A 15,941-nucleotide genomic window follows, 5' to 3' on the forward strand; every position below is an offset into this window, starting at 1 on the left:
ACACATTTTTTTTTTTTTTTTTTTACTATTTCCCATCCTTTTCTGCTTGAACACAAATTTCAAGAGGATAAAGACTGATGTATTCACTGCCAATTCCCCAGTCCCTAAATCTGTGCTTGGTACCATGTGGGTGCTCAACAAACATTTGTTGAATGAATAAATGAATGAGTTCTTCAATATTTTTTTCTTTAGTAGTCCAAGTGAAAAAGTTGACCAGGAACAACGGTCCTTGGATACCTCACTGAACATCATTTACCATCCCTCCCTGCCGTGGCCCAGAGTGATGTTCTGAGATTCTGCTTCCATCTGTCTGCCTGATGGAAGGCCATGCCCTCCCTTCTCCTCTCTGCCTTCTCCATGCAGTGCTAAGTTTTATAGCAGTCTTGGTTTTGGTGCCCAGAGAATAAGATAAACCAAACTGCACTTGGGTGGCCCAAGAAACTTCCTCTTCCATTGCTCTGTAAATATCAAGGGACTCCAGGCATATCATTCACAAGCTGAGCTGTACCTCTGAGAAAGAAACTCAAAATGCTTGCTGGGTCATTTCCCTTGCTGTTCTCAAGACTGTCTTGCTCCCTCTCTCCCTTCCTGTTTTTGAGATAGGGTCTTACTATGTTGCCCTGGCTGGCCTTGAACTCCTGGACTCAAGTTATCCTCCTGCCCTCAGCCTCCCAAGTAGCTAACTGGAACTCCTGGCAGATGTCACCATGCCTGACTCAACACTACCTTGTACTGAGGTAGGTAAATGCTCAGAAAGTGGAGACAGCCCTCAGGTTGGAGCCTTGGCTGAGATGTGTGTCTTTTCTACCTACTTGGGATGTCAGAGGTCCTTGATGACATTCATAACCATCCCTTGTCACTCTAAGCATATCGCATACCGGGGGGGTAGTCTGTGGGGAGGTGGGTGTCTTGGGAAATCTTAGTACCTTAGCCTGCTTGTGTCCCCCAGGAAGCCCCTTCTGTGGAGAGCTCCGCACACACACAACACTCACTGTTCTTTGATTTTATTTGCTGCAGTCCTTCCAACCTCCTTCGTGTGGGCTTGTGCTTTGCATCCGTGCCACAGGTAAATGAGGGCCTTATTTACATTGAGAACAACCATGGAAGTCCTGGACCTCAGGCTGCTACAGTGACAGGCCACTTCCAGCAAATTCCCTTCCATGGGCACTTCTCCACGCACACAGTACAGCCTCCACTCACCTGTAGGGGGCGTCAGCAGCACAGAGTTATGACTGAGCCAGGGACGGGAAAGCTGCCCTTTCCTGTTCTGGGCTGTGCAATCAAAGGCAGCTACCACATTGCAGGGACTGAAAGGACTGGTGGAACTCAGGCCCCTGCAGCCTGAAGTCATGCTGAGCATGACAGCACGTGGTCTTCCCAGAGAGCAAATACTTTTGGAAATAGAAGAAGCAGGTTGCCAAAAGTCCACAATGCAGAACAACCATTTTTTCCGAAATGTATAAAATAAGTCATAAGGTTCTAAGACTAACATTTTCTTTTTTCCTTCCTTCCTTTCTTTTTCTTTTTTTGTTTCTTTGGACGTTGACTAACAAAAGAATCTAATTTATAATAGAAGATTTACTGATTTTTAAAATCTTCCTAAATCCAAGGTAGACAGAATTCAGTTCAAGGTGAAGTAATCTCCTGTCTCATTGCATACAAAGGCGAATTCCAAAAGAACTTCCACAGGGGTGACAGGGGGGATTATGTGCTCCCCATAAAGCTGGTTCATCAGGCAAACATTAGGAGGCTTTAATGGTAAAGTCACAGTTATATGAAAGCAGACTAACTTTAGACCCCACCTCCTACCACCTTCCCTATAAAAATACTTTTGGGGAGAAGGAAAAAAAAAAAAAAAATCAAATTCCAGCAGTAAGAGTGACTTACTTTGCGCATTTTCTTCTTCTTCTTCCCGTCTCCCTGAGTGTACTACCATCCCCCCCTGGAAACACTGTAGAAAACAGGGGGGCTCCTTTCCCTGCAGAACCTGGACCTGAACATTTAAACACAGTAAAACAGGTAAGAGAGATGGGGCTTTCAAAGTCACAAAAACAGTACCTGCCTATGGTAGAAAATCTGAAAAATATAAAGACATACACACAAAAGTCAGTGATATCTCTATCATCTAAAGATAAGCACTATTAAAATTCCTTTCAAGTGTTTTCAAGTATGTATTTTCTCCTAAACAAAATTAGGAGTGATATTTCCTGTTGCCTTAAAGCCTCATTTTCATCCCTAGTTTTCTGACATTTAATATTCTTTTGAAGCATGATTTTTGATACTTATGTGATATTCTATGGTATGGATATATAACATGATTAAACATATTCTTAACAAAAAACACTTCTCAGCAATGAGAATGACTAATCAATGACTTAGTAATTCTGGGGAGTATTCTTTGCAACCATCTGCTGTACTTTGGATCTTAATTATTCTCCAAAGGACCATGTGTTAAGGGCTTGGTTCCCAGCCTGATGCTGTTGGTAGGTGGTGGAATCTTTAAGAGGTGGGCTGTAGCTGGGGGTCTTTAGGCAGTGTGGTGTGTCCTTGAAGGGTATAGTGGGACCCTGACCCCTTCCTCTTCCTCTCTTTTATTTCCTGGCCATGTGGTAAGTGGTTTTGCTTCACCAAATGCTTGTGCCATGATATGCTGCCTCACCACAGCCAAAAACCAACAGGGCCAACTGACTACGAACTGAAACCTTTGATACCATGAACCAAAATAAACCTTTTCTCTTCTAGAGTTGATTATCTCAGTTATTTGTTATAGTAGGGAAAGCTAACTAACACATCATCCCAGCAACATCTCACAGAGTGATGTGACTCTCCCACAACCTTCCCTGCCTGTCCATGTACTATCTCTTATCAGATGTTAGCTGTACCATAAATAATGTTAGGGTTGAATCAACTCACTCCCACTTTGGCAAGACATTTTCCCTTAAAGAGGAAATATTTTGTCAAGCTGGCATTTGGAGGACCCCTGAAAGGTAGGAGCAATTCACCCCATGAATTGTCAACCTCAGGGTCTGTTTTGTGCATTTTTTGGCAGCATTTCATCTGTCTAAAATCAATTTCCATTTGTTGGACTGACAAAAAATGTGAAGCTCCTACTACAGAGATTAAGACTCAAAACTTTGAGAATGCTTTGGAAGGCAAGATTAAAACATTCATGTTTGACTTTTCTAAAAAAAAAGCAGTTGAAATTACCAACTATTAGGAATAAAGTAAAACACAACCATTGCTAACCACTATTTCTAAAATGTGATCCATAGTAAAAAATATTCGTTATAATTTTTTTTTTTTTTTAGGAAATATGATTGGTTCTGAGGGCTGTGGAAGGCTAAATGAATATAGCTCTATTTCTGGAGAAAATTTCTCTACTCTTCTCATGTTATTGTTAATCACGCGCCCAAGATGGGAAAAATATTTGCACAAGGAGTCAAGTTCTCCAAAGTCCCCAGAGTCAACTCTTAACTACTGGTATTCAAGGATGAGATGTGTGGCATACATCATCCAAACACTGAAAAAAATGTTCATAAAACCTTGGATTTGGGTTGTAGTACCCAACAGACATTATGCAGGTTCAGGGGCTAGAACACCAGGATACACACAGACTCTTTCTTTCTCCTAGGGGAAGATAGATAACTAATAAGTAGATAAAGAATGACTATGTAGTTTGAGTACAGTGAAAATACACTGAATGGGGGGATTTGGGTAAAATGAGGGTGCCGCTAGCAGATACCTGCTTCATGAGGTGTATAGTTATGCGCTTCTGCAAGTGGGGACACAGTCCAGTGGGCAGAAGAGCACACAGGGCCTGAGGTAAGCAGGAAGAGGGTTTCTAGATCAGCAAGCAGGCCTGGGTCAGGGGTGGGAGAGATGGGTGATGACACCCACAAGGTGCTGGAAACCACTGGGAGCTCACCGAGACTGTAATCTACGTGGCAGGGAACAAGGGACTGGAGTGTTCTGATGTGTTCTAGCAAAATTGCTTGGGCTGATTTTTCCCATGGGAATACCCCAAGCTCTACAGCAGTCTCTGACAGAGTCTTCAGGTAGATGATGTGAAAAGTAGAATCACTGATTGAATTTTTGAGCCAACACTGCTCTTCAGGATGGTAGTTCCTTGGGAAATCTCTTCCAATTTTAGAAGTGGATAATGGTCACCATTTTATTTGCAACGCCTCCTTCATTATCAATTAGGTGGAAACCTTTCAGAAACACTCACTGGGCCATTTGTACTTGCTTTGTGGATCTGCCTTCTGCAGACGCAGTGTCTTCTTTCCTTCAGTTCATATTACAATGAGTGGGAGGATGAACAGTGAGGCAGAGTCTGAAATCTGCAGAAGCATGGCTGGCTTAGAAGTGCCCCAGATGATGCTGTCTTTGTTCACTGCAATCAGGTCCTCAGGGACCGGGGCAACCATCATCTGGAGTCCCTGAGCAGCAGCTCCTCAGGACTTACCTGGGCTCCCCTTTCCTCGTCCAGCTCCACCGTCATCAGAGCTGATGTTCCCTTCTCATTCACAGTCGAGTGCCGGCCTTGCCAGAAGAAATACACACACTTCTCTTTGCCAGCCACTCTTGCTGAATGCTCTCCCTTTTGTCGACTTCCCACTGCGAACAGACACACAAAATGGAGGAGGGAGAGGTAAGCAGCTGAGGAGTCACAAAGGGAGAACACCTGGCTTACTTCTCTGGGGTGTGCAAGGAGGTGAGGTAAAGAAAGCCGGAGGGCACCAGCTGAGGAGAAATCACTCACAACTGGAGTCATGTCAATCATACCACAGGAGAGGGAAGCCACCTTTCTCCCAGCACATGAACCAGAGCTCCAAGAACAAGAATGATGCTCTGAAGGGCCTCTTGATCCCCAAAGGGAAATATGTGTCATCCTAGAGGGAGGCGGCAGATCCCTCCAAGTGTGTGACAGGGAGAAGCAGTGGCTGCCAGAGTGGGACCAACGGCTCACACAGACGCACACGTGTTTTCCAAATTACGACACTCTGGCAAAGGATTAGCTGGTGGAGAAGTGATATGGAAAACAACAGCTGGACCAGCTTTGGGGCAAAGGAAAAACGGCTAAAACTATTCTAGTTTTTAAATTTTTTTTAAAGATGACTTTGAACTTTCTAAGTTTTGTCAGGAATGGAAGAGCTGTGTTGCTGACCTATGACTCTCATAAAATAATCAGGGATTTCACGTCCATCACCAGGGCTTGGCCAGGATGCAGGGCTTACCGACTGTCTTCCCTGTCTGGTACCTTGTAGGCACAAAGTGAGAGTCAGCAGCAGAGGAGACAGACATGGCTTCCTGCTCTCAAAAGCAGTCAGAGGTCAGCTGGTTGAATGTCCTTTTTCAATAGCATTTCAAACTGCAAATCTCTACCTTTAGGAATATATCTCACTTCAGATTCTATTTATTTAGCACCTACTGGGTCCCAGGAACTCTTTAAGATATTGAGGTTATAATGATGAGCTAAATACTTTTCTGTTTTCATTCTAATAAGCAAGGGAATGAGCAAAACACTTTTAGTGAAAAATGTATGAGAAAAATAGGAGGATGTGACACCCAGCAGGATGGGTGACAGTGGGATTGCCTGCTGTGAGAAGGTCTTTCTGAGAAGGTGTGTAAACAGAAGCTGGAGGGGCAGTGATCTGGATGCAGAATTTTCTAGTGAAGTCAGGAGACCAAGTTCTTGACACACATGCCTGGGTGGTTCCCAGTAACTGGGGGTTACTAGAGTTGGATTTGGAATGTCTCCCAAAGACACCTGTGTTAAAGGCTTGGTCCCCAGCCTAGTGCTGTTAGGAGGGGCCTAGCGAGAGATCTTCCAGTTATTGATGTCATTAATTTAAAGGGGACGGTGGGACCCCACACCTTGCTCCCCATCCCCATGTGTGTGTCTCTATGTCTCTCTGTTTCTCTCTTTCCATGTCCCAGCCAAGAGGCGAGCAGCAACTTTGGTCTGTCATGTTCTTCTCGCCATGATGTGCTGCCTTGTCACAGTCCCCAAAGCAATAGGGTCAATAGATCATGAATAGATCATGAACTCCAAAACTATGAATTAAAAACTCTTTTCCCTTTATAACTGATTATCTCAGATATTTTGTTACAGTAACATAGAACTGTCTGACTGGAAGAATAGTTTGTGGCAATATGCACATTAAAAATTAGCAATAAAGATGTCTGTCTCATTCCACTCTTTTTCATATGATTACATGCATGGTGTGAATCTACATCATTGTACAACCATAAAAACAAAATGATGTGCCCCATTTGTGTACAATGAATCAAAATGCAGTCTGTAAAAAATTAAAAGATTAAAAAAAAAATTCAAAGGTTTTAGACAAGTAATTTTTACCAAATAGCATTTTGATGAGTTAAGGTAAATAAATGAGAAACAGATGGATTTCATAGATATTGAGACCCAAAAATGTAAAAAACAAGGGAAAATTGCTTGTGTTTTGTATGCTTAAATATAAAAATAGCGTGTATGGTAGTTTGAAACATAAAAAAAATTAGCAATAACAATGGGATTCTCTGGTTCTATATTTACCTCAGTTTTTCTCAGTTCCATTCCCATCAATATAATCATAGTTACCTTTACCTTTTTTGAAAGTAAAGAAAAATTCATTTAAGTTTTTAAGAGGTCAAGGACTAAATTTATTTGATTTTTGGCTCTTTGTTTAGCAAAGTTTAGCAAAGTCCTTTACTACAGTTTTCATAGATGACCGTAATAATTTCTTAAAGAATTTTGACTAAACACAGCCTTTGGCACCATCTTCTGTAGATCCCAATTAGTCAAGTTTGTGTAGTTTTAAGTGGGCAAAGTGAAATAGGAACCATTAATGAGTAGCTTATAAATACCCACAATTGATCTGGAAGACACACAGTTAGAATTTCTGCTCATTTCGATACCAACAAAACTTTGCCTTTCATTTGTAATCCCCTTCTTCAAAGTAATGGAAAGTCATTGTGTCAACTGGAGAGAGATACTTAAATTAGATCATGGCAGTTGATATACACCTTGGATTTTGTTAGCACTCAAATACATTGTGTAAGTATACATTCACACTGAAATAACCAACACTATATCCTAACATTCTAAAATAGACACAGGTGTATGTGCCTAAAATAGAATTGGATTTCCTAAAGATATTTCATGAAATAGATATTGCACTAATTTTCTTCAATATCCCTAAAGTTAGTTTTAAATATAAATGAATTTTTAATATATATTACATGTTAGTAATATAAAGGTTAAGTTTCTATTATTAAGAGCCTCTGGACTATAATCTAAACAGCTTGATAGGATGCCTAATTTAGTATTGAAGCTTGGCATAAACATATTATCCCAGCAGCTTGGGAGGCTGAGGCAGGAGGATCTCAAGTTCAAAGCCAGCCTCAGCAACTTAGTGAGACCCTAAGCAACTTAATGAGACTTGGTCTCTAAATAAAATATAAAAAGGGCTGGGGATGTGGCTCAGTGGTTAAGCACCCCTGGGCTTTCCTGAACAACAACAAAAAGTGTTGATATAGTACATCATCAAAGTACTTTCAAGGACAATTTTGTTGCTAGTAGTTGTGTTTAGGAATCACAGAAAACTGAGGTGTGAAGAACTGCTCATGGTCAAGTAGTCTTGCACCAGAATCCCATTTACTGACCACTGACTGACAGAAACTCATCTGTATCACTCTCTGGAGCAGACTGACGCTGTGTCTCTGGGTTCCTTGGGCAGGGTCTCTGGATCCTGCAGGGACATGAACAATTCCCTATAGCCTACTCTGCAGGTGGTCACTGGGGTCATGCAGACTGGCCAACATTCACCAAGAGGAGGATTGTGCTGCCTTACAGCTGCTGTTCTCTGTTCATCTTGTCTGGGAAGAACACTCAAAACTCCAAGTTCAGTCTAGTTTGCAGGTGCAGCCCTGGTGGGGTATGAATAATTGGGGGAGGGGCCGGAATAGCAGTCACCCAGGGGAAAGCCACTGTAAACACCATCGGACCATGCTTCTCTGCTCCCAGAGGGAAGCTCTGGAGTCTGGGATGCTCCTCACTCTAACTTAATTCTCTGTAGCTGGAGGTTTTCAAAGTTGCAACTGTGTTTATACAGATGCTGCTGGAGCTGTCTGTGAGACATACACAGTGCTTACTGGGAAGAAATTCTGAAAGGGATGGCCTGGGTCAAATCATTATTTCCTAGGTCCTCCAAGTAAATTGTTTATGAAGGTCTTGGAAACCTTTGATTTCTTTTTAATTAACTCACTTCAGTATAGCTTTCTACATTCATTCTCTTTCTATTATGTCTTGTTTAAAACTAATAGCTAAGGTAAGAAAAGGACTAAACAGCAGATTCAGTTTTCTCTTTGTTGCATATCATCAAACTTGCAGTTTCCTTCCTGCACTTTGGTAACTACAGGTACCTCTAAAGTTTGTTTCTTTCTTAAAGGCCCTAGTCCCTCAGCTCCACAGGTTAGTGGACTTCACCCCTCCAACACATGCTAAATTCCCTGCTATTGTCTTCAATGCCACCAGCAGCACAGATTAGCATTTCAGTCTGCCATCTCCACATTACATTGTTTACTTTAGTGACTCCTTGGGAACTGTTATTTTGGTAGCTGCATGTTGTCTCATCTTTAAACTCAGTGATGAGTATTCTCTGTACTTACAATATGAACATGTGCCAGGCACTGTGCTAAACATCACATACATCATACTAGAATGTTCTGTGAATCAAGTCCACATTCCCTATTTTCCAGGTGAGAAAATCAAGGCTAAGACAAGTCAGGTCATTTTACCTATCATGCAGTTGGGAAGCAAGGGCTGGAACCTCTGATTCTCAGGCCATATGATTCTGGTGCCTGTAGACTCTCTGTCAACGAGGCAGCTTCATTAGGAAGCGGCAGGAGCAATTTGGATTGCTCTGAGGTACAAGGTAGGTGAGGAATGCCTCTCCCACTGTGGTCTCTGCTCAACATCCCACAACTGCCTGGAAGGATAGGCCAGGGCTGCCTAGACAGGGCTGTTTAGGAAGTCCCAGAAGTCTAAGAAAAGGACTAAATGCCAAATACTGTTTAGTTCTGTGTTTGAAGGTCAAGGACAATAAACACATTGGGTGTTGAACCAGCCCTACTGTTAGGTCAACCCTGGCCTTCTGCTGACTAGGACCGTTGGTTCCTCCTTATGGCCAAAGTCTTACCTCCTCATGGCCAAAGTCTTGCCTCCTCACATGTGACAAGGCCCAAACTCTGACTCCCTCCTGCAGGGTGAGCAGGGGCACACCACCCTTGGTTTTGAAAAGAGCCCAGCCTGGACTTGAGTGTCCAGCTCTGCTCTCTACTGGTGGTGATGTTCTGTTCCTCATCTGAGAAGTCAGCTGTGGGGTCAGGGTAGGCCCCCAGCATCATGCCTAAGGGATGGGGGAGCTCTATGCCCACAGCCTGCTCTGCCCTGCCTTATGCTCACTGCCACCACACCAGTGATGCCCACTGTGGGCTGCCCAGGTCTCGGTTTGCTGGGCTTTCCCCTCTGCCAGCAGAGCACGTTCAAGCAGTCATCTCTCAGCTCTCCTCATACACCATGAAATACTGTTCCCTATTCCTGCTTTATTGTTATTTATTCCCTATATTCTTGGAGACAGGGTCTGAAATATTTCATTAGTCTCTCAAAAAAGTGTCTTGCTCAGAGTAGGTCTCAGTAAATATTGTCCACTGATCAACACACTTATCTTGGATAAATCAGGACAGAAATCAAAGGGTTCTCAGTCTGCAGGTGTCTCGTCTTCAAACAACTCCTATGCTTCTGCGTGGCCCTATGTGGCCCTTGTGGGCAGCCACACATGAACACAAGGGGACTATAAGGTGGTCAATAAACTCCCTTGGGAAGTAAATCTCAAAACCAGGGAGTTGGGGCATGTGATCTCCTAATTGGGTAGGGATTAGGAACACTGGGAACAATGGTTACCTCCTGGAAAGGAAAAGGAATTAAATTTCCCAAGTTTGCTGGACTCTCATGGGATCCTCATGGACACAGGACAGGGACCCCTACCCACCCCTAGCCATGCCCTCTGAGCAAAACACCCAACTGAGTGTTTTGCTACAGAGTGTTTCTCTGACGGGAACCATGAGGAGATCTGAATGCCTTTACTTTTTGGCAGACCCATACGGCACTATTAGGGCTCCCAGCCTCAGAGGAAAAGAAACTTGTTACTTTTTTGGTGGTGCTGGGGATGGGAACCCAGAGACTCATGCCTGAGAGGCAAGTGATCTACTACTGAGGTAAAACCTCAGCACTCCCCCTACTTTAAAAAATAAATCTTCTCTGTGTGTATTTACTAGCATGTCCCATCACCATTTAGTTCCCGTTTAAATCACCCGGATATGATCTATTTAGTGACATATTTAAGCAGCACACCGCCACGTGGTAAACATCATCTGGAGCAAGTCATGACTTTCCTAGAAAATCTCTGGGGACGCAGGCAGGGGAGCAGTGAGGGTAGTGGAGAAGAGTCACACACAAGCTTGCTTTCGGGAAGTGAACGTCAGAGGCCTTGGCGAGCCCGGCTGTCAGGAATGCTGCCTCACTTCTTTTTCTTCACTTAGGGGTCCTCAAAGCGTATGAGTGGACCCCTGCAGTGCACTCAGGCAGCTGAGGACACCCAGATGCGTGCGGGGCGTCCCGCGCTATGCGGCTGCGACTCTTGCCTCTCTGCGGGAAGGGAACGGAGGCGCTCACTAACCTGCGGTGCTCACCATGTACTTCCACTTGACCACATAGGCATCCCCCTCGTGGAACTGCCCGATGCTCTGCCTGGGGAGCCTGCTGTAGTCGAATTCCAGGATATGCCAGACATCCACGGAGATGCTGGCAATCTCGAAGTGCCTCCTGTCGTCCCCTTCCACCAAGCCGTAGCCTCGACCAATGTTCACCCCGTCCAGGACGGTGCCAGCTGTCATCTGGGGCACCGGCACCATCCGCGTGACATCGTATGGCCTGATGTCGGCCCTAAGGTCTTCCTACATGGGGACATAAAAACATCCAATTACTTCTGGTCCTACAGTCGTACTAAATGATGTTTTGACTCTTTTTTTGCAGTACTGGGGATCGAACTCAGGGCCTTGTGCTTGCGAGGCAAGCACTCTACCAGCTGAGCTATCTCTTTTTCTTTTTCTTTTCTTTGCAGTGCAAGGTGGAACCCAGGGTCTTGCAAATGCTAGGCAAGAGTTCTACCACTGGGGTAGATCCTTGGCCCTACTTCAACTGCCAGTGGGACAATGTGAGAGTGCAGCTTTCACACTGTTTCAGGGTGTGTGTCTGCCTTGAGGGGAAGGACTGGGGGAGGTCCGAACCCCCACCACAACAGTGAATGTAGAGTATACTAAAAGTGTTTTGCTCTTCTCTTAGTGTACCCTGCAAAGGCTTTTGGTGTCAAGGACCCACACCCCTTTGAGGACTAATCCCTGGAATACCTTCTGCTGGCCAAGTTCTCCGGCACTCTTCTCAGTAGGTCTCTTCAGTTCAGTCCAATCAAGAAATTTCTCTTTGAACAAAATTGTTTCATTGTGCTCAGTAAGTCTCCCAAATATTGCCCAGTCAGGCCGCCCCTGTCCTTTTCTGCAGGGTGGAGTGGACAAGAAAAGAACCCGGATTCAGCTATGCCAAACAAAGGAAAGCAAACATGGCTACTGAAAACAAAAATCAAAATATATGAGTAGTATATAGAACAAATGGTTTATATTTACTAATTTTACCAAATAGGTAATCTGGAATTGATTTAGCCTGGTGCCTAGCAAGGCTTTGTGGGGCTGATGTGCCTGAATGTGAACCAGGGCAGGACTGGGCTTTTCTCATATTCTAGCAAGTTCTTGTCATGAGCTGATGCACTGCACTGGGAGCTCTGCAAGGCACAGTCACACGTGTACCTCACTCACCTGCTGTGCCGCCCAGTTACATGCAGGCCAGCACCAAATCCCTCTAGTTAACCAACAGACCTAAGGAAGATGAGCTTACCCTGAATTCTCTGTGAGCTTATGCCATGTTATGGCAAAGCTCTCCAGGGTACAGAGTTTCCTGTTACTAAAAGGAACAGACTCTACTTTCACCTATCATAAATTGAAGATATGCACATTTATTTCAGGCCACTGGACACAGTGGCAGACAGGAAAGGCACAATGACAGGAAAGAGCACAGCTCATGCTGGAGGGTTTGTGTACCTTCAGGATTTTAGAATTTGACACTTCACCAGAGAACACAGGAAATTTAGAAAAAGGTAGAGCTGAGCAAATAAATGGTATACAGGATATAGCACGGAGAAAAATGGGTAGGCGTTTCTCCTCCCCCCAAACCAATCTTTAGCTGTGAATTGAGACCAAGATGCTATATCCCATCAAACCGATCAGTTGTATTTTCAGTGTCCTACTGTATCCTGTTTCTGTCATTTCCCATTTGTCCTTTTATTTTGTCACTGGTGCACTGTAATCATGCATAATAGTGAGATTCACTGTGGCACATTCATACATGCACATAACAAAATTGGGTAGATTTCATTTCTCCATACTTTCCCTCCTCCCTCCCCAGTTTCCATTTCTTTAATCTATTGGTTTCCCTTTGATTTTTAAGAGACCTCTTTTTTTTCTTTCTCTTTTCTCTCTAGCTCCTACATATGAGAGAAAACATATGACCCTTGGCTTTCTGAGATTGGCTTATTTCACTTAACAGTCTTGGTCAAAAGTGGGAGAAGGGGCTGGTGTGTTCCTCTACCTCCTTCTTGATTTACACATTTGCCCAGGGCTGAGACATCACACTCAGAGGGTTTGAGCCCCCTAGTTTGTGGAGAAGGGCTGGGCTTGCAATCTTGCCTATACCTCCAAGTCCCTGGGGAACTTTTTTCAGCCTTACTGACACAGAAGCCCTCTGCCTCAGGAGCTGAAGACACCTCTCTGGGACTGGGCTTGGCATGTGTGTTGTTTTTTTTTTAAAAAAAAAAGGTTCTCCAGTGGTTCTGTTGCAGAGATGTTGGAAATCAGTGTGTTAGGTGCTCGGTCACTTACTTTCAGATCTGTGAACATGTCACTTTTAAATATAAATTGACCATCATGTAGATTCTATGTTTCATCATTATTTTTTATTTAAAACAATACAATTAGATAAAATAATCTAGGCTTCATTTCAGTTCTTAAAACCCTGGTTGTTAAAATACTAATGTTAAATGAACATTTGCTAAAGAAGGATTTAAAAAATTTTCACCACATTCACATAATTTAAAAGTGTTTTTTTAATTATAGAAAGAAACTGGTAATCAATAATTTTAAAGCATGAAACAAGGTAGGGAAGTTGAAATTTATATACTATTCTATGCTGTTTGGTAGCTTATCTACATCTAATTTATTATAATGTAGCACAAATATTTTAAATCAGTTTTTGGCAGGCCTGGTAGTCTAAAAAAAACAATCCTGTGCATGTAAGAATTCTTATTTTTCATGATGATTTTTCTTACAGTTTGTTCATACCCTATGAATTTGCTAAAGCAATTTTAAAAGGTTTAGCCCACTATAAGGAATATTAAAATTACAATTATTATTTCAATACCATATTCTTATCCTTCACCCCAAAAGGCAAAAGACACAAACCTGTATTGCCAAATGCCAAATAAATCTTGGGACTCAAGGGCTATGCTCAGAAGGTAGGGAATCAGAAGGAAACAAGTGGCTTTGCACCTTCAGATCTATGGCAGAATTGCAGATCCCAGGAAGCCTTTCAAATCAGCAGGAAATTTGTTTAAACGATTGCTACTCATCTGCTGCAATAGCACCTGGAAGGCTATAGGGGAGAACTATTCGTCTACTTCAACAAATTAATACAACACAAACACTCCTGAAGACTATAAAAGCCATATTTCTCTATTAGTTAGGAAAAAGCTAGAGAAACGTTTGTTTTGTGAATATTCGTGGTACAGAGCATGTAATCATTTATGAGAACTGACACCTCTGTGGAAAGAGTGACAGTTACATGGCTGTGAACTGAGCCTGCAGAGGGATTGTGCTCACTATACACGCTGCACAGGGACTGCGGGAGTACCTGGGAATCAGCGGATTGCATTCTCCAGGATCCAGTGGATTGATGTCACAATTCTCATAGTCAAAGGTGCCATTCCACAAGTGCTTTGCCAGCTGAAATGCTATTTTGCGCTGGGCCAAGGTGACTTCTTTCCCATGCCACACGTAAACTTCACTACCAAAATCAAACACCAGGACCTGGGAAATGGCACAAGAGAATTTGCTCACTTCAAGGACATGCTCCAGCTGAGTCAGGCCCTCGGAAGATAATGAGTCAAATGGGTGAAGATAAATCCTACTGGGGAACCATACAAACACAGGAAGGTCACAAGATCTGACCAGTTGGCACTGCCCTGCCAAGCCAGCCTCTGCCCCTGGGGTCTGCGTAGGGGGTGATTTCCTCCTTGTTGTTCTAAATGCCCAAGTTAATGATTCTTCCTCCGAACTCTCAAACCATTTAAAACGCCTGATCCACAAAGGAGTTATTTAAGTACCTCTTCTTATCTTCTTCCCTCTCCCTCTTGTTTCTCCCTCCCTTACTTGTTCATTCATTCACTTAACATTTATAGGTCACTTCATATATGCCAGGTACTGAGGATCCAATGAAGTCCTCTCTCTGTGTACAATTCTAAGATCCTTAAGGGCAGAGATCATATCATGCTTTCAGTAGGGTCTTACTACTGAGTGTTTGCTGAATGAACACATGAATGTAATGCCATTTCTCATTTTCGTGCCTTTATTGTATTTCACTTTTTCTTCTGAGAGGTTTCTCCCTTAATTTCCAGCAATCCAAGTTCTACTTAACTCTAAACTAGGCTCAGTTTCTTTAAAATATGATTCCTCATTATTTATTTTTCCATGATCTTTTTTTCCCCCACTTTAATGCCCATACATATCATACACCCAATTCAGCTTTGGGTTATAATCTTTCCAACATGCTTCTGAAACTCAATGAAATTAAAGGTCCCTTTGTATCTTCTGCTTTTTTTCTCAACACTGAGAATATTTAATGGTTCTAGATATGTATGTAATGAATAAATATTTACTAGTGTAGGGAAAAGGCATATTACTTGGCAAATTCATGAATTAAATATATATGAATCTATTATTCCTGGAGCTTAAGGACTAAAAAATGCTTTATTTAATCTTTATACAAAAATCAAGAGACAGGGCTGAGTAATGCTTCCATTTTGCCCAAAATATATAAGCCTTCAATGACCCATGCCGTTTTTGCACAATATTCTGAATTCTGTATTAGTATTTCAGATGGCAGTAATGGTTTAAAATTCTAAATAAATATCCTCTAAAGAGCTGTGGTGATTGACAACTGGCACTAACTCCGACTAACCTTTCCCGGGCACTTCCTGTCTATTTTGGGGGGCAGCCCTGTGCAGAGCACTTAGGTGTGCTCTTGTTGAAGCACTGTACCTCTTTTTGTTGCAGAAGGGAGCACTTTGGGATTTTCCCCCAGTAGTTATCATCAGGAACGAGTTTGTCATCCATCAAACGGTAAATACAGTTTGTTTCTATTATGGCTGTCTCATACAGTTCATCTTCTTTAGGGTCTCCGGCACCTTTGCGGTGGGAACAATAGGAGAGCATCATATTTTACATCAAAAAGTTGCTGGTTTAGAAGAATAAACTAAGGGAGAAGAAAGGAAGTTCAGATTTTATCAGTCTCTGAAATACAGTCAGCTCTTACTCTGGTAACTGGTTTGGCCACCCAGGAGCTTCCAGAAGTCTTTGGCTGCGTGAGTGTGTGTATTGATTCCTTCTTCTAAGGTTTGGATGTATGTAGCTCTACAACCAAGTTCCCTCTTTGTCTGAATTAAAGTTGCAAGTTCTGAAGCCTAAATAAAGAGAGAAACACAATCACCTGGCTAGAA

At 42.9% G+C, this 15,941-nt stretch overlaps 1 protein-coding gene across 7 annotated transcripts in view; it reads right to left on the reverse strand.

Moving 5' to 3' along the window:
• The window catches only part of Svil (supervillin), a 223,911-nt gene that overhangs the window by 10,300 nt on the left and 197,670 nt on the right, over positions 1–15,941 (reverse strand). For all 7 annotated transcript variants that reach the window (XM_047520180.1, XM_047520175.1, XM_047520174.1 and 4 more), the window contains 8 exons: positions 15,758–15,905; positions 15,484–15,629; positions 14,078–14,253; positions 11,470–11,614; positions 10,740–11,016; positions 4,466–4,617; positions 1,888–1,993; positions 993–1,200 (listed from right to left, as the gene is read on the reverse strand). In XM_047520180.1, coding sequence (XP_047376136.1) covers positions 993–1,200; positions 1,888–1,993; positions 4,466–4,617; positions 10,740–11,016; positions 11,470–11,614; positions 14,078–14,253; positions 15,484–15,629; positions 15,758–15,905 — 1,358 coding nt within the window. The remainder of the gene's footprint in view (positions 1–992; positions 1,201–1,887; positions 1,994–4,465; positions 4,618–10,739; positions 11,017–11,469; positions 11,615–14,077; positions 14,254–15,483; positions 15,630–15,757; positions 15,906–15,941) is intronic.

Source organism: Sciurus carolinensis, chromosome 12 (genome assembly GCF_902686445.1).
Source record: "Sciurus carolinensis chromosome 12, mSciCar1.2, whole genome shotgun sequence".
Lineage (NCBI taxonomy): Eukaryota > Metazoa > Chordata > Mammalia > Rodentia > Sciuridae > Sciurus > Sciurus carolinensis.